The sequence below is a fragment of the Coloeus monedula genome, assembly GCF_965178545.1.
Source record: "Coloeus monedula genome assembly, chromosome: 5".
Classification (NCBI taxonomy): Eukaryota; Metazoa; Chordata; class Aves; order Passeriformes; family Corvidae; genus Coloeus; species Coloeus monedula.
This window is the reverse complement of record NC_138785.1, coordinates 61,034,115-61,053,033: the sequence shown is the minus strand read 5'-3', so window position 1 is coordinate 61,053,033 and position 18,919 is coordinate 61,034,115. Positions and strand designations below refer to the sequence as shown.

Below are 18,919 nucleotides of genomic sequence, written 5' to 3'. Positions count from 1 at the left end.
TTTTTAAGTAGAAATAACCTTTCCAATGTTTCATGAGTAACTCGTAATCTCTTACAATCATAATAGGACATTTTAATATATTGACACCACTCTGAAGTTAATTATCATGTTTTCAACAGACACAGCAGCTTACTGTGTTCATGCTGCTAATCTATTGCAACGTACAATAAACCAGAACAGTGAAAACAAGCACTGATTCATTTAAATCAGCACTGAACAATTTCTTCAAGTTTTATGGAATACTCAAGAGATCCCCACAAACTTAACATTTAACAGAATGACTACAAATTGATACTAGAAACCACTAATTAATTATCTATAATATTGCATGACTTAACAGTAGTAAACAATTATGCACCATATCTGCTATATATAAAATAATTCACTTTCAATGATAAAATTACCCAAGGAAATTATTTTCCTTTAATAGAATTCAAGTGTACAGTTTTCTATATCATACTGTGTAGAAAAATATTTTTGTTTTCTTCCAAGCTATAGCTTTATTCATAGAAAGAATCCAGGTATATCTCCCCAAAATGGAAGAAACACACATTATTTCAGACAGTATCAGTACGAGGAAACAGACAAAGGACAGCCTAAGCCCAAGTTAAGGAACTAACTTTAGGCCAAAGTTTCAAAACAGAGGCTGAGTCTCCAAATTCTTATCAAGGTATCTAAATACTGGCCCAAAGTTTTCCAGTTGCTATGAATGAAAATAACTGCATACTTGGCAATTTTTAAAAGCTTTTATCAGAAAGAAAGCTAAGTGTTAGAATAACTTGCCTGTGGATATTGACATTTCTAGTCTTTCGGTGAGCTTACCTGGATATTTTCCTAAAAGCAAAAGCTCAAAAAAACCAAGTGCAATCCTGAGACAGAAACCACTCACTGGAGTATTTCTCCTGAATGATGCATGAGGTCAAGTAAGTTCATCAATTCATCAAATGGCTTTTCCTGGCTCTTAACCTATTATTGCTCTTGCATTGTATATGAGTGTCTTATCACTTACTAAGTAAAGAAGTTGAACAGATTCTTCCTCAATAATTTGTTAGTACCAGTAGTTTTAACTTTTCGTAATATGTGAGAGTCAACACCATGCTTCAATATAAACACCTTGTTTTCTATTTATGTAACAACAGGAACCTGACTACAGTTTCCTCTCACAGGCCACTAATTTTTTAGTATTGGGGTGGAAGCCTTCTTAGGTATTCTTATCCTACTACAGAATTTAGAAAACCAATACACTTCTAAAGTTTAACTTTTATCATGCTAAAATAAAAATAAAGCAAAAAAAAACCCCTCTGTAAACAGTATCCCCTGCATGCTCAACATGTACAACAGCAACAAACATCCTTAGCATCACATGAAATCAATATTTTTGCTGTTTTTCTTTATACACAGCTTCTGAAGGAAAACAAGGCAGCAAGCACAGTTCCTTCGGCTGCTGTTTTCATAAAATTAAAGCCCTTTCACTAGTCACTGTCAGCCTTTATCTGAAAATTCACCTAGGAAACCAGACTCTATTTCCATATGCTCCCAAGGAAATGCTTGGATATAAAAGATTTGCAGGCATGTATATGTGAAAAACAACAGAAATAAAATGCCTCAGAATGGAAACCACTGTATCATTTTCTATATCTATTGTGTCAGTTCAGCAAAGGAACATTTTTTATCCTATGTTACAGTGCATCTTACTGCAAATACTTTGTAAGATTTACAGAATTCCAGCTGGGAAGTCAAATTCTGGGGCAAAATAGAAACCACTGAAAAATATTTTTAATTTGAATTTCAACAGAATCTGTATTATTGACTCTGGTTTGCTAGAGTACAATACAGTCTGTGTTATACTTTCAGAAGTGCTATATATATATTGTAACTCTAAGACCTTCTCTGTTTTCTTCACAGGAAATTAGTCTTTCCTAATTAATGTCATAAAATGTTACAGCATCACTGTAGCAATACTACAGTTAATGGTTCTGAATGAAAGTGTTGTCTCTACATTGTTTTCAAATGATTTTAAACAATTCTAACTTGCTGGATAAGGTCCTTTTCTCAGGTTTTTTCATGACATCGTCACTGTAATGTGGAAACAAATTACTTGGAAAGTGAAAAAAAAAAAAATCAACTTCTACCACTTTGTTTCCAAAATTTTTATATGTTGCTTTTATCATCTTCAGCAGAAAAGGGGGTAAGAGAGCCAGGATCAAGACATCAGTTATGCCAATAAGGATGTTTCTATTAAGATGTAAGATTTACTTGGAAACAGGGGAACTGGGAATCCATCTAATTAGGAAATTAACTAGGTGATGATTATTTATATTTTGGGGGTCAGAGAAAACTGTTATACCATACTGATGTGATCACAAAAAGGAGAGGGTAAAAAAAATCCCAAAACAACACAAAGTCACCTGATGTGTATACAGGTATGTTAGAGACTGAAATATTACAATTTATGACTTAAACATGAAGGACTTTCAAAACTGTATTACAAAAGCTGCAGAAAAGACTACCACAGCCTGAATGGGGCTCTGAGAGGCCCTGGACAGCTCACTGATGAAGATAAGATAAAGTAATAACTCAGGGCTGGGGACATTCACAAAGTACAGGCTTAACACCTCAGGAGTAGAGACCACAGCCCCAGGGCTATCAGCTGCCAGGCTCACACAGACCCTCGAACCAAAGGGTGAGGGAGAGAGCCTTTGGGTGTGTGTCGGAAAAGCCTCTGGTGAGAGGCACAGTGACTGCCCATCCTCTGCTGTGCAGAGGAGCCCAGCTGAGGGCCCCTTCACTTGGGAAAAAAGCCGCATCCACGTGAAGGACAGAGGGGGTGACATGGCCCATCAAAGCCCTCCCCCCCAAAGGGGTCCCCAGACCCTGAACCAGAGATGATGCAACAGACCCATAGTGTTGCAAGGCACAGGGGAGGCACCCAGCCGTTCCCACCTGGCCCAAAGGTGTATTATTCCATTGGACTCTCTACTCTTTGGTGTGTGGCTGCGTGGCGCGGAGTGGCCACAGCAGCGACGGGGGACCCTCACCCCAGCAGAGCAGATGGAGGGGAGCAACGAGACATCATTGGGACCCTCAGATGGGTGATGTGCTTCCACCTAACCCCTGTCCCCCCGCTCCCCCATGCACACTTCTGTTTCTTTCTTTTCTCTTTCCTTCTCCTTGCCTCTTTTACTATTAAATAAAAAATATCAAATTTTTGGCACCAACATCTAACCTCGTTTGGTTTTAATCTCATTTTTGAGTGCATTTTGAACCTTCAAAGTTCTTTCCGGTTTATACAGAGACTTAGTTTTCTTTGCTCTTCTGGGTTTAAACCGGATTGTTAACAAGGTAACATAAAAAAAAGTCTGATAAGCAACTCCTAAGTATTAGGCCTAGTGCATTGTGTAGTTTTTTAAACATATACCAGTAGTTAATCCAGGAGTCTCTTAACACACAGAATCATGAAATCTACCTTTTACTACATCCAGGAATGCTTCCCAGTTCTCCATTCCGGATGCATGCCATAGGTATATCCTGGGGCCCTATCAAATTCAAACACGGGAGAGTGATCTTGCTCTCTACTCCTGTGTGCTGCTCTCCAAGCAAGGGAGAGAGGGATAGAGCACAGGGAGAGAGGCTGCAGGCTAGGCAAAGTATGATGCAGCAAGTCCCATAACCTATCTGTGCAGAGCCAGAATCCTGAAGTATACCCAAATATGTCATCTGTATGCAGCAAAAATACACAAGATAGTATTTAGCTGCATTTGCTAAATATATATACCTTATGTCGTTTCTTTAATAGCAAACCACATCCAGAGTATTTCAATTAATATGTAAATATGAGTAACTTACTTTTATTTCCAACCAAGGCCACAAGTGGCTGTGTTTCTGATTCTTCATTCACTTTTTTTACCACATTATACCAGTCTTCCAAATTTTCAAAACTCTGGCCATTGGTAATATCATAAACCAAGAGAATACCCTAAATAAAAAGACATGTTTAAAATGTTACAGATTGTAAAAGGATTTAACATGGTAAGATTTGCATGAATCTAAATTATTATTATCATAAAAGAGAGCACTAACAATAACGGCAGCCTATCATTTGAGGGTCAGTTAAAGGAATTATAAATTTCTATAGTATATACATGTTATTACAGCATTTCTCCTGCATTTCATGTGTTCCAAATTCACGTTAACTAAACTACAATGGTAGAAAAAAATGGCAACACAGTGAAGAGCACAACTGGTTAGATCAGAAATATTACGAACTGCATATGCTTTATGAAAAACCCAAAATAGCATTTCACACTAATAGAAAGATAATTACACTGGAGAAGGACTTTTATTTTAACTTGTATTAGTTGCAGTTTCATTGTTCCCTTGTTCAGGAAAAAAAAAAAGGCAGTTCAATTTTACATTTCTGCACACTGTCTGTCATGTTTCTGCTGTCTTTCGGCGATAAAGGTCGGATTCCATTCCTTCAGTATTGTAGAAGATAAATAAGACATATTGGTGAGCTTTAAACTTTCAAAAGAGAACCTAAAGACATGGTCAGAAGTCAAAAAAGGAGTCCCATATATTTCAGACGTTTTGGGCCAAGCTACAGGTGACAAATACTCAAAGCAGGCAGTGATGATGATTGCTCTGCAGAGGCTGGAGCACTTGTTTTATGAGGAAAAGATGAACAAACCCGAATTCTTCAGCATGGAGAAGAAGCAGACCTGGGAGGACCTAAAAGCAACCTTCCCATACCCATGAGCCAGGCTCTTCACAGTAGTGCATGGCAGGATAAAACTCAATGGGTATAAGCTGAAATAAGAGAAATTGAAATAATATCTAATGAAAAGCTTTTTCACCACAAGGAAAATAAAGCAGGTTGACCAAAGAGGTTCTCAGTCTCCATCCTTAGAGGTTTACAAGAAGGAACTCAATAAATCCTTGAGCAGCCTAGTTCCTTTTCTCAGTTGACCCTACTTAGAGAGTGTTTTACTACTCACCTCCTAACATCATTCCACCCTGAACTTTCTTAGGAATCTGTGATCAATACAACATGTAGCAACAGGTTTAACTCAATGCAAGAAGATTATAGCAAGGATACACACTAAAAACAAGCAAACAAACAAAACAAAAAGATCCCTATGGAGACTGTAAGAATAGCAAAGCTCTGAAATACACCACCTATTACAGTTACCAACCTGGAAATTTTTGAAGGTTGCTGGAAGTCATTACACATGGATAGCTTTGAAGGAAGGCAACAGATCCTATTGAGATTCCTCCAACTCCTACTTTCCTATGACAGCAATACCAATCTATCTCTTTTCTTCCAATGTTAACAACTCCTTGGCAAACTTGAGTTTTTTCCTTATACTTACATAGTTGCTATTAATTTCTGAGGAACAGCTTTCATCAGTTCCTTCAAGGAAATTAAGAATTATGACACTCCACTTTTCCCTTGCTATCTTTCCTTCTTTACCAATCAAATCTAATATTAAACATCCACTTCACTCTTCCAACTTTGGTACAATTTATTCCTTAATATCTTGCATCTCTAAGTTAATCTCAGTTAATTTCTCCTATTTTTATAACTACCCAAATGTCCGGGCATATATGTAACTGTCTTTCACAATCTAAGTTCTGCTCTAAGAAGGTCGTATTTGTGTTACTAAATGCTCAGTGGAAAAGAGGAAACTCAATCTAAAGGATAGGTATGGTACAGGTTTAAAAAAAAAAGCCAGCCATAATGCTGAAAGTTGTAAATGAGAAAGAGCACACAGCAATGCTTCTTTCACCAGCTGCTGAGTTCTCTCACCAGCTTGCAGAAGAGCAGACTATCTACACCATCTTCGGCACAAATCAATGTTAGATGAAAAAAAAATTAGAAAGTGTGAGCATTTAAGGTTAGCCAACTCTTTCTAACTAATTCTTCATCAAAATGTACTCTGCTTCATGTCCTCTAGACAACTGTAGCCTACCTACCCCTTTGGATGAAAGGGTAGTCACAATGGATTCACCATGGAAGAAATCATTTAACAAAGTCTGCAACTAAAGCTGACCTAACTTCCTTTTCGTCCCTTTCTTTGTGATCTAAAACACTGCTTCTAAAGCACATTCTTCCGTTAACCATTTTTTTAGTCTTGTCAGTATTTGCCACACTTAAGAAACAAAGATGGCAGGTATAACATCATAGAGAAAAAAGGTAGCATGGCATCCAGGTCATAAAGAACACTTTCTGCTTAGATTTTCACCACAACAGCACTCTACAAGCAACTTATTATGACATAGATAATTAATGAAGGACTGGTTGTAACCCCATGGCTAAAATTTATTTCACCTTTATTTTATTTAACAGAGAAATCCCATAACTGCTTTCAAAAAAATACATCATATTTTCCACAAACTTACAGTATATGGAGTACAGACCAAATAGCATAAAAGCTGTTGTTTCCCTATTATGTGTGAGGAATTCAGGAGGAAAATTAACACTGGCACTTTTACACAAAAGTAGTGTATTTCCCTGCCATGAAAAAGGTTTGAAACACATGGTAGACAACATGCCAAGAACAGCATACTGATTCTCTAGTCTCCAGCAACGTGGCAAATAGTCCCTGCTTGCATAATTGCACTCTAGTAAGAGAGAGACATTTTGCCTACATTAGTGCATATGTGAGTGCTTTTTGTTTTGGAATTATCGAGCATTTGCAAAAATAGGTCACTGGAAACTGAGAATATTGCAGAAATTATTTGCTGCTCCCTGGAGAAGGTAGAGTCTTCAGAACTCCTATTAACAAGCCAATTTATGATGTAGCATATGCCAGATTTTAAAGATAATTTAAACTAAATATGTGGGTAGGGGCAGCAATTACAGGTAAGATATGGGAGTGGTTCTGAAAGACTTACCACGCAAACAGCAGCACTGTTATTTCAAAACTGAACTGCTAGTATGGCAATGTTGTAACCAGGCAATATATTCATACTGATAATCAAAATTTAAGAGGCGTTTATGTCAAGTTTGTGTCAAGACTTGTCACAATAAAAGGAAGCTAGAGAAAACAATAATTAAAAACTTATGTTTTCTTCTATCTATCCTCAGCTACCCTCTTCTTATGACTGACTTTTGCATCAAGAAACTAAATTAACTTTCAAGTTTTCATTAATAATATAAGTCAGGCCAAAATTCTAGAGTATTTTTTCTAGTCACAGAATATTAATTCAGTAAAGAGCAACTTAATTGTTGCAGAAATGTGCAGATGAAAACAGTTTTTTGCAAATGAAAGCAGCTTACAGTCCACATATACTTAACCACTGCTGTCTTTGCTGATACTGAGGACACAGTCACTCAGATACATGTGATTAAGTTGCCATAATTGAATGATTTACTGTCTATCAGTACAGCTGTGGCAACAGACTACACAATTACTCTCAGCATCTCTCAATTCTGAGATAAATGTGGTAGTTTTAAAGAACTTTCAGTCAGTGTTGATTATTAACACCTTTTATTTATAAAGAACAAAGAGCTCTTTTTTCCCCACAGCTTGCAGAGTTCTTCTGCCCCATGACTGAAATTCAGCTACCAAGATGGGATGCAGCAATTACATTGTTCTAAATAATCAACATCAGAGAAAAAATGGGCAGGGGGAAAGCAACTGCTTCACAACAGCAAGTGAATTGCAATTTCTCCAACTGCAACCATGCAAGCAAATTATGCAAGTTCTCATGCTCAAATCTGCCATTCTTATTTTTAAACATGGCACAAGAAATAGGGGATCTCAATCAAAATATGGCATCTTAGCAATAACCCAACAAAAAGATCTATCCTAGAGAATTGATTCAGCTCTCATTAGGGAGAAGGAAACCTCCAGTGGCAAATTTTTGCAGTGAAGTATAGACGGATGCTCCACTTACTCTTCTTGATATCCTGATCAAATTTCAACCAAGATCAGGTGAACTGTGGACCATAATCTTTTCAATTGCTGTAGATTCTCGAAACTTCTATCTCCAGCTGGCCATAGGATTTTAGAAGTAGGCCTACCATACACATAGATTTCTGAGCACAAAAACAAGAATTCAGCCACTTATGATTTCTGAATCTCACAATGATTGAGTAGACAGAAATCTAAACAAGGTTATGGGCATCTGCAAATACTGAATAAAGGCACAATGCATACTGTAGGTATGTTACAAACAATTCCACCCATGTACTTTGAATTATTTAGATTTAAAGAATACACAGATGAACACAATTTCTGCAACAGATCCAAATCATCTGCTTTATCTGTATCTGTAAGCTTGTGTACTTTATAAACCAGATGTTTAAAATCCCAGCTGCACCACATATGCTAAGTGCTACACATCATAGCCACATACACTTTCTTTGTAGCAACCTTCGCCCGAATTATTTCAATATTTTAAAGGCTTTCTTGCACTGGGGAACCCTAAACTGGATTTGGAGTACTGAACACAGACAATTTTGGAGTACTGAACACAGTACTCCAAACGTAGCCTCAAAAATGTCAGACAGCATGATATTCACTTTCTTTGATTTGACTACTTCATTCTTACTAACACAGCTCAGTATTCAATTAGCTTTTACTGTTGCAAGGGTGCATTGCAAACTCAGATTAAACTGGTTTTTTACCCCAATAAAACACCCATCCAAGACCTTTTTCCTCCAAAGCCATTTCACAGAATGACTGAGGCTCGAAAGGACCTCTAGAAGTCATTTGGTTCAATGCTCCTGTTCAAGCAGTGACCATGTCCAGACAGCTTTCAAGTATCTCTGAGGATGGAGACTCTACAACCCCTCTGGTCAACATGGGCTAGTTCTCAGTCACCCTCACAGTAGAAAACGTGCTTCTAGATGTTCAGAAGGAATCCCCTCTGTTTCAGTTTGTGCCCATTGCTCTGGTCCTGTCAATAGACATTACAGAAAAAAGTCTTCCTTGCATCCTTCCTGCATGGATGCATATATATTGATTAGCCCTCTATTCTCCAGGCTGAACAGTTACAGCTCTCTCAGCCTTTCCTCATAGGAGAGATGCTCCAGACCATTAATCAACTTTGTGGCCCTTCACTGCACACTCTCCAGCTGATTCCCAGCTGGACAAGATTATTCTGTACCAGGTGCAGGACTTGGCATCTGTCATCACCTGAACCTCACAAGGTTTCTGTTGGTCCACTCCTTCAGCTGGTCATGGTCCTCTCAGTAGCAGCCCCACCCTCCAGCACAGTGATCATTCCTCTCCAATTTGGCGCTATTCATAAACTTACAAACAATTTTTTGTTTCATTGTTAAAAAAATTAGTAAAAGACACAACAACAGTACCAACCCTTAAAAAATAAAACTTATAATCACGTACCAGTAAGACATTGAGCTATAGATTTTTAAATCCAGCTGTCCATTCAGATTTTCAGTCCACTCATTCCACCTGTTATCTCTACATATTGTAACAATATTATGGGAGATTATACCAAAGGCCCTGCTGAAGTGACGATAAATGACATTCACTGCTCTCCTCTCCAGAGCTAACCATCTAACCACAGACAGCAACCAAGCTGGCTGTGTACAGTTTACCCTCACCAACTCCATGCTATCTCTTCTCAATTACTTTCTTGCTGTTTTGTTGTCCATTCACAGGAAATTTTATCCATGTTTTAAAGGATTTTCCTTTATAAACTTGTTCTACTTTGCCTTTCCTTTTCTTATAAAAAGCTGCAGATGTTCAACATGAAATAAGTTTCTGCATAGAAATAAGCTGAAAGCAGTGCCTTTCCAAACTATTCATGGCATTTCATGAATAGAAGAAAATAAAGACAGTTTTATGTGTCCTTAACAGGCACTGTTACAAAGCCAATAGAGAAGTGTGTTAGAAGTCAATTCTGATTATAAGAAGCCTCTTACAGACGTTGGCAATACATGCCAACACTGGGAGAGAAAAATCACTAGTACATTAAAAAAAATTAAGGTTACAATGAGGACTGGGGGAAGATAAAGACAAAGAGATTGGACGTAGGAGCTTTTTGTTAATGCATCCTGAATGACTGAAAAAAGAAATCAAACTTTAGTGTTATTGATATCAACTGTTTACCCACTTTGGGCACTGGTATTAACTTTTTGACCTGGTATTTTTAGTAAGAAACTCCTAAGTTTATCACCAAATTCAATACAGACAAAGCTAATAGCCTTTTATTTCCTTCATTAAATTTACTTTGGGCATATGGCAACAATTTGTGATTAATCAAATTCCCTCTGTCTTGGAAGCCACTTTCTCCTACTGCTTGGTAGATCTGTAACAGGTCAGCAAATCATTTTTTATTTTAAAAAAAAGAATATGTTATAAAACAGATGCAACAGCTAAAAACATTCAGACATTTTTTTGAAAGTGACAAAATGTTACATTGACAAGTTTGTCTTTATCCAATTAACTAATAAATCCCAGTCTCTTTCACTAGCCATTCCTGTGTTGTATAACATTATCTAATAGCACATGTTATGCCTATTGTTCTCATTACAAACTACAAATTAAGGAACAGAGTACCTTTTAGGATTACTCATGCTAAGAAGTTTGGCATATATAATACATCCTCCTAAATCTCAAAATGACTCAAGATACAGTTATAATACTTAGCTCTTAATCCTACCATCCACTTTAACTTGCTTAGTTAACCTGAAGATAAAATTAATTTCCACTGAATAGGAGTCTGCAAAAATATTTAGCTACCTCGTTGTCTCCTTTTGTTTGCCCTCTTATAACCCCAGTTGCATGCATGAGTTTAATGGTGTAGGATTGTTCTTAATTTCCTCCTTCTACCTTTTCCCCCCAGGAGGCAGCTGTTCTGAAAGCAACCACTCTATCTACCATGTGGATATCCAAACAGCCTTTACTATTTACTATGATTGCTTTTCTTAACTCAAGACACAAAGCCTGGAAACAACCATCTGTTCTCGAGAGTTAGTTATATAAATGCACACCCTTGCTTTGCTTTTTATGTCAACTCTAAAAAATTAGCTACACACCAAAATTAAATTAATGTATTAATATCAATTAAGTTTAGATTGAACAGACATTCAACATTTTTGGGATTTATTAAACAACCACCTAAAAGCTATATATATGTATGTATAATTTTAAGAACAAAGATTCAATTAATTTTATATCATGGCTATAGATACAATTATCAGCATTTATACTATACCTGAGCTCCATAAATATATTTATCCAGCATTTTGCCTCCTATCGTTTGTCCCCCTACATCCCAAACTTGAAGAGTAATATTCAAATTTCCTGGAAAAAAAATTATACAGATATAGTGTAACCTGGAAAATTTAGACACAAATATATTCAACAACAATAGCTTTTAAGAAGTATACAAGAAATAGGAATTAAATATCAAACCAAAAATTATTGTATCATTTGGGAAAAAAGTCATTTGTGTCCAGCTAAATTATTAACATACAGTAAAACTACAGCTAGTTATTAACATATCTAATATTAACAAAAAATAATTGGAATTGCATAAAGTATAACACTCCTGACTAGAAATTACATAACATATTCCACTGACAAAACATGTAAAACTTCATAAAGAACGTTCTGTAGTGTGGTACTTGGAACTGAAAGGTAACACAACGAATGCCAATTTATCCACATTATTTCATACTGTGTGTCCCTTCCTCAGCCCCTCTCCAAATCTTCCTTACAATCAAGAAGGGAGAAGAATCTTCATGATAACTTCATTTTGGTAGTGATGCTACCAACAGTACTACCAACAGTAGTATACAGTTACAGAATTATATACTTGACAGAGTAAAAAAATAGAAATACTGACACACATCTAAGTTGAGGATGCAAACTATGATTACTTTCTCCACTCACCACTTCAAAGCACGAAGCTAAATTGGACATGATTTACATAATTTCATCTTCAAAGAATCTACACCAAGAATAGACCTTCCTTTCTACTCTAAATGATTTTTAATCATGTTGCAACTGTTAGCAGGTTTTTAAAAACAAAACTAACAAAAAATCACTGAAAATACAGAGTATTTAATATCCTACAAATCATACATATTCTGCAAGCCAACTCAGCAACTCACAGATCAAAAATACACACAGAAAGGTATGTCACCATATACATACAAATATATTAAAGTATGATTTCTCACATTTTGCATGGTAAGAGCCGTTTTCAGAACTGTACTGATTACCTGGGAGCACCAAACTCTAAGATTAAGGACTGACAAAATTTTTTCTAATCCACATATAACTCACATGACATGTTAATACCAATTCTACATACTCACAAATAATCACAACTACCTATTAATTTTACTCCTAGATGTAAAAACATGCAACAAATTTCACATCACAACAACTGAAAATCAAGTGAAAATGAACACATTATTTTGGGTTGCTAAGAAAGACATATTCTTACTTCAACCACTTTATGTAGTTGACAATCTGATTTTATACCACGTGATCCATAGAGCTGTAAATTTATAACTAACATGCTCGCATTGGTTACACAAGGGAATGTGCTCCATGGAAATGTGAGAACGACCAGCAAATTATAACTATACAGCTGAATGTATGCTACTCCTGGTGTTATTTTTATAATGCACCTTGCTTTAATCTGGTTAAAAGAGCAGATTTCCAAAACTACTACCTTGGTCTCAAAAATGATGAATGATGAGACATGATGAGATGAATGTGAGACAGTACTATTAAGCTACACTGAGTTTTATGTAATAGTAAGAGGATTTCATGGAGAGCTTAGGAAACACATCATAAACACTCCAATTCAATAAAGGCAACCTTTCATAGTCAACAAAAAGCTTATTTGTTTTGATAGCACATATACTATGTATTAATTAGTTAATTATTTTAAAAGCTTAGAACATAAATGATTGCAAACAATGCAGGAAAAGTCTTCCATAAAGCACCTGGCATGGATAAACTAATGCACCCACAGTCTGAAAAGACTATACATCCTCAGTGGGTAAACAAGCCATGCAGGCTCAAAGGCTCACCATGCTGCAGTATTCTACCCCTATGTATTCTACTGAAAGTCACACGTCATTCATGTCAGCTACTTTGAAAAAAAAAAGCCCTTTATAAATACTATCACTTTTAAACAAAGTAATTTTCAGATGCTTAATTTTGTGTTCAAGTGCTCTAAAAAATTTCAACTTGATTTTTCCTCCTAAGGAAGTAAGTATGCACAGCATACTGGGCTTCGTATCTGGATAACTGCATGGAATAACATGAGAAATTTTAGTGCAATAAGTTAAAATAAATAGTCTAACTATGACTGTCCAACTAAAATATCTCCTATTACAAATTATTTACTCTGCTTCATTAACAACAGAAAAAAGAAACAGGGGAAAAAAAGATTGGTATGTTCATTTAAAGTGAACTCCTCCTTAATTAGGACCTCACTAACTATGAAATTCATACTGATCATCTCCTGTGCAAAATGCTTCATTTTCCCTTTTATTTCAATTAGGTTCTGTAATATTTGCTTTGTGCTCAGATTGATTTTGGGGGAGAAAGAAGGATGTTAGGATTATTCTGACAAAAAGAAAAACTGCAAGCAATTTACCTAGCAAGTGTTTAATTAACAACTCTGATAGTAGCACATAAAGTTTTCTGCACAAAGTTTGAAATCTTTTATTTTTTCAATTTAACAGGAACATACAAACATACAACAAAACAAAAAAAAAAAGCATAGTAAGACAGTTCTTAGAAACAGTCTTAACACACCAATAAAAATAACTGAAGAATCCCATCAAAATAACATGCAATACACTGATAAGGAACAAGAAAACTCCAGCTCCTCTTTTGTCTGTAGAAAATGCACACAAGTGTAAAGCAGAATACATGAGGCAGCCCAGTGCAGGTGTGTAGATTGCTTCTGGTATGAACTGAAGCCACTGGGCTGCTGCAGCACTGACCCTGCAGGAGGACACTTGGTGCACTGGTTAACCTTATTTGAAGCGCTGCACAGTCAAGATGGAACTAAAAACACAAGTCTGACCACTTTTTACACCAATGACTTTTAAAAAAATCCTTTTAACAGAAGAATCCTGTTTACTGAACTGCACCCACAACCTCCCAAAAAGTATACAACTATGGCTCTTAAGAGTCTTTATCAGCAGACTCTCTGACTAACAGATACACTATTTAAGCACTAAAATCTACACCATGGTTGCATCCAGACTATACAAGATTCTGCATCAATAAATATGATGCAACCGATTTGCACTTTAAAAAAAGTATTTTAAACAAACTGCATGAGGTGAATTTTTCATGTTGAACACTGAAAGTCACATTGTTCAAAATTTATCAAAGGATTTCTGATTTGTATTAAACTCTATTGTTTTACAATGTAAAGTATTTAATATTTTCACTGCAAAACTGCATTAGTTACTAAAACAACTGGAGACAAATGCCACTTTTATCTTAAAAAATAAAAAAAAACCAGAAAAACAGTACTTTATTTTATAAGTTGTAATGTATTTCAATGTGGCCTAATGTAAACTTCTGTGCAATTCTAGAAACCCATAATTTTAACTTCTGGAATCTTTGTTTATGTTGAAGAAGAAAAAAATCAACTACTGAACCATAGTTATTCATCAATTCTCCTACTGAATAAGAGAAATTGAGTCTTTTTTTCCTACTGATATACACATAATTTCTGTGCAGTGGTATGAATTAACCTTTCAAGTAAACACAGCAGCTCTGCAAACCCAGAACTAATCAAGAAATTAGAAAAATCCACTTACAAAGTAACGTTTCCCATTCCAGTATTTAGAAATGCTACCTCCCTCCCTCTCACTCCCCACAACTAGTCCAGTTTACCTATAAAACAGAGAGCCATATATACCTAAACACATATATAGGCATAGGCAAAACCAGAATGACAACCTACAGAAAAATGTTTCTTCCTGAATATGAATACTAATGCTACTGTTTTGAGGAAAACAGATGTACAGACTTTTTGGTGCTATTTTTACCTGCATTCTGATTTTATTACAAAATAAACTATGAATGAATGAAATTCACACACAAAATAAACTATGAACAAAAATGAATGAAGCAATAGTTGATAATTTTCCAAATTTTCTACTCCACAAGAATATTTAGAATCCCAGCAATGTACTAGTAGCTTCTGTATGCTTAACAGCTGGAAAAAAATTTGCAAAGTACAAGTTCTCAGCATGCACACTGCATGATTTGTGTACACATTCCACTTGCAAGTACTGCTGTTAAGTATTATGCACACTGGTATTTTTAGAGGTATGAGCAGGACAATAAAAAAATTATTCTGTTGATTTTATGGAGAAATAAGCACTGGAATTTGGTACTTTATCACTCACCAGATACTAAAAAAGTACAGCAAAATGGCCTAACCATAACAGTGAATACAGGAGTAGTGTGAAAAGATTATTCTGTTTCACTTAAGAAAATATATAAACATAATGAAGAAATTATTTGCAATACATATTTTTTTTAAAAGTTAAAGAACTGCATATATTTTCTAATAACTTCAGGTTACAGATAAAATGCTTAATTTCTGGGTTTGCTTCCCTCCCCACCCTTCACAAGGAGAAGACAGAACTATAGAACCTGCATCAACTTTATCAAATCTCACTACAGCTTTTAATAATTACATATACTTTTTCTAACTTCTGATTTCTGAATCCAGAAGTAAATGTTTTTAATTATATACTTGCATATTTAGAATATGAGCACACAAAAGTCAGTGAAAAGACATATTTTAAACCCCAGTTGTTCAGAGACAAGCTTAACCAGCAATTATTCTTTTTTAATTATTTCTTTGCATTTTCCACACAGTGTGCTGCAACTGGCATCTAAATAGTTTCTTTCCTGTCGTGAAGTGAAACATCTTGAATGCTCAAACTGTATTTTTATGAGTGCCAAGGGACCCTAAATTTTAGTGGTCTATTAAATACCAGCAATTTCATGCTGCCTTGCATAAAACAGCATTCACATATTAGACCACTGTGAGTCCATAGCTGCATTATGTTTCTCTCACACAACTCAAATATGAATTGTGTATTTCATTTAAAAACATATATATTTCTTTCAAAATACATATACTTTTTCAATTAATATGTTTAAAGTTCCATTTCATTGTTGTGTGTTACACTAACCACATGGAAAGTGAGTGCACTCAAGCAGGGATAATAAAATTCATCAATATAGATAGCATTCCTTTTATTTGAATTCAGTGCTTTACTTAGAGACGTAAGTTGAAAATGCATAACTCTTTTGTCACCTGGCAAAAATGTACAAACAAAATATTCTCTGAACAACCTAATTTACTTTTCCATAAAAATCACTGCACTAACCTTATTTAGTACACATTACTCTGACAAATCTGTTTCTACAAGTCTTGCTGCCACCCAACCTTTCAGTGTTAGTTTTTATTCTCTTACCTGGCAATAATATCCTTTTCAAGAAGAAGTCCAGTCCTATGGTTTGTTTGTACTGTTTTCCAAATGTTTCTTGAGCAAAACGTGTAGCTAAGGATGTCTAAAACAGAACAGTATCAAATTGTCATTTTAAACAGCAATAAACTTTATGTTAACCCAGAAGTATGAAATACAGTTAAGCACTTTTTAAATCAATGAATGCTAACAGTGTTCATGAACTTGGATTGACAAGCACTCCAGTCAGTTTCAACATAATAACAGGAGGTGGCAAAGGCTACTAATTTATGCAAAAAGAAGCAAGGTGCGTATTTGCTTTGATTTCAAAAATACTGTAACAGTCCTATAACAAAATGTTACACAGATTTTCATAAGGTATCATTAGTATGCTCAAACTGACACAATCTAAGTGGCACTATCTGTACCTGAAGATCTTAGCACTTTTAAAAAGCATTCATTTCCAAAACAAGGGTCCTCCCCTAGTAAAGAACACCATGATCCCAGACCTCTTCCTGGGAGGGAATAGAGATCTGCACAGGGCAGAATCCCGCAGGGGGCTCCTAACTGTGCCAAGATTTCTGCCTCTGTACATCAGTTTCAGGATCAGGGATTACAGGAACTCTACGATGGGAAGGGTACTTTCTTGCACACAGAAAAAAAAGCTGAACTCATATAAGAATGCATATTTAAAGAATCATTCCTTTCAGCAGAACTTTGAAAACTTATTTCTTCAGTTCGTATTTTGTGGATTTATGAAAGCAAACCAATACACTGTTGACATAATAATAAGCTTTTACTATATACTGCTAAAAAGATACAAAACTAACCTAGATTAACTACTGAAGCAAGGCATTTATATTCTGTCAGTAACAATTTTGTGGCAATTTAAGGTCTCCATTCAAGACAAAAATTAAAAAAAAAAAAAAAGATGGGTGGGGGTAGTAAAGGAAAGAACACAAAAAAGCCCACAAAACAGAAAAGGAGAAAACAGCGGTACAATCATAAATAACACGGAAATTTGTATTGTGAAAAAAATTAACACTAAATATTAAAAATTATAAAATACAACCCACATCAAAATAGTGTACACTTAAAAATCTCTTGTTGACATGACATTTGTAAATATAAATACAAATTAACTACAGGAAAAAAAATCTAAATATTTATTTACCTATTTAGAGAAGGAAAAATACTAAGAGGCTAACAAAACCCTTACACTGTCTGAGAAAACTCAAAACAGGCCAGAAGGGCTTTTTCTTGCCAGTTTTCCATTCATCAAGACCTGAAGAGATGAGTTACTCCAAGTGTTATGAGAAATTGCTGTTAAGAGCACATTAAGTCAAAAATGCAAGAGCAAAATAATGCCAACAGTTCTGAGTATGAGAATAGGCAAGGTCTATGAGCAGAAGGTTATAACAAAGATCTAAATTAGGCTAATGATGTCAAATGTACAAACTTTGTTTTTGCATTAAAACATGATCACCAGAGTTCCAGCATTAAAGCTCTAGTATGAATAGGCAAACATTTATTCAACTATTAAATTTCCTTTTAAGTAAATAAAACAAGATTTACTGTTTTCATGTTTCTATATCATATTTATAATCTTATCACTCCCATATATATAATGAATTACATGATATCAGAAGATATGTTTAGGAAACAATCCAATAAGTCAGTTATAGCTTACGGCAACATTTTCATTTACTTCACTGAACTCAAGCCCCAAGAGGATTAAAAATAAATAAACAAATGGGGAAAAAAGCAAGTAAACTAGAAATAGCATGAGTATGCTTATATATTTATATCACTGTGGAAAGGGGGAAGACCACAGAGGATGAATCGTGAGAAGATTTATCGTGCCTCAGGATGAATCGTGCTTCAGCTATGTGACAGTAATACTAACAACATACACAAAATAAAATTCAATACAGATTCAGACTGCAGTATTGGAGAGTCAGTAGAACTGATTCATTTAATCCCAACAGTTAGCATGTCAAGATTACAAAGACATTATCTTTAATCTGTCATGACCTTAAAGATGTAGATGAGAACAAGACGGCTGCATGAATACACCATTCAGTCTTCTTGAAATGTACCTTTCTGGAAAAGTAACTAGTGCCTAGAGTACAGGTACAAGGATCATTTGACTATATCATCAAATTCTATATTCTTCAACACACTAACTTAGATCCTCATTAAATAAGTAACCACTCCCTTCTTGTTTTAAAGGCTCAGTAAATACTAGTTTATCATTCCGTTATACTCAATGTTCCCTGAGGACTTCTACAGGTGTTAGTAAAAATAAATGACATACATTCAATTAACAGCCAACCTATAAGAGCAGGAAGTAATCAACAGCATGGCAAAGTCCACTTAAACAGTTTTTCTCTACTGTGCTCTTGAATGCAAAGGAATTTATAGCACAAAATCGTTGACTAACTCCCTTTTAAATTTTTTCCTAATAAATGT

The 18,919-nt window shown here is 35.3% G+C and overlaps 1 protein-coding gene across 2 annotated transcripts in view; it reads right to left on the bottom strand.

The window, feature by feature from the left end:
- The window catches only part of RAB28 (RAB28, member RAS oncogene family), a 61,270-nt gene that overhangs the window by 37,418 nt on the left and 4,933 nt on the right, over nucleotides 1-18,919 (bottom strand). For both annotated transcript variants that reach the window (XM_082282691.1, XM_082282690.1), the window contains exons 2-4: nucleotides 16,457-16,553; nucleotides 11,191-11,279; nucleotides 3,847-3,976 (exon numbers count right to left, since the gene is read on the bottom strand). In XM_082282691.1, the coding sequence (XP_082138817.1) occupies nucleotides 3,847-3,976; nucleotides 11,191-11,279; nucleotides 16,457-16,553 (316 nt within the window). The remainder of the gene's footprint in view (nucleotides 1-3,846; nucleotides 3,977-11,190; nucleotides 11,280-16,456; nucleotides 16,554-18,919) is intronic.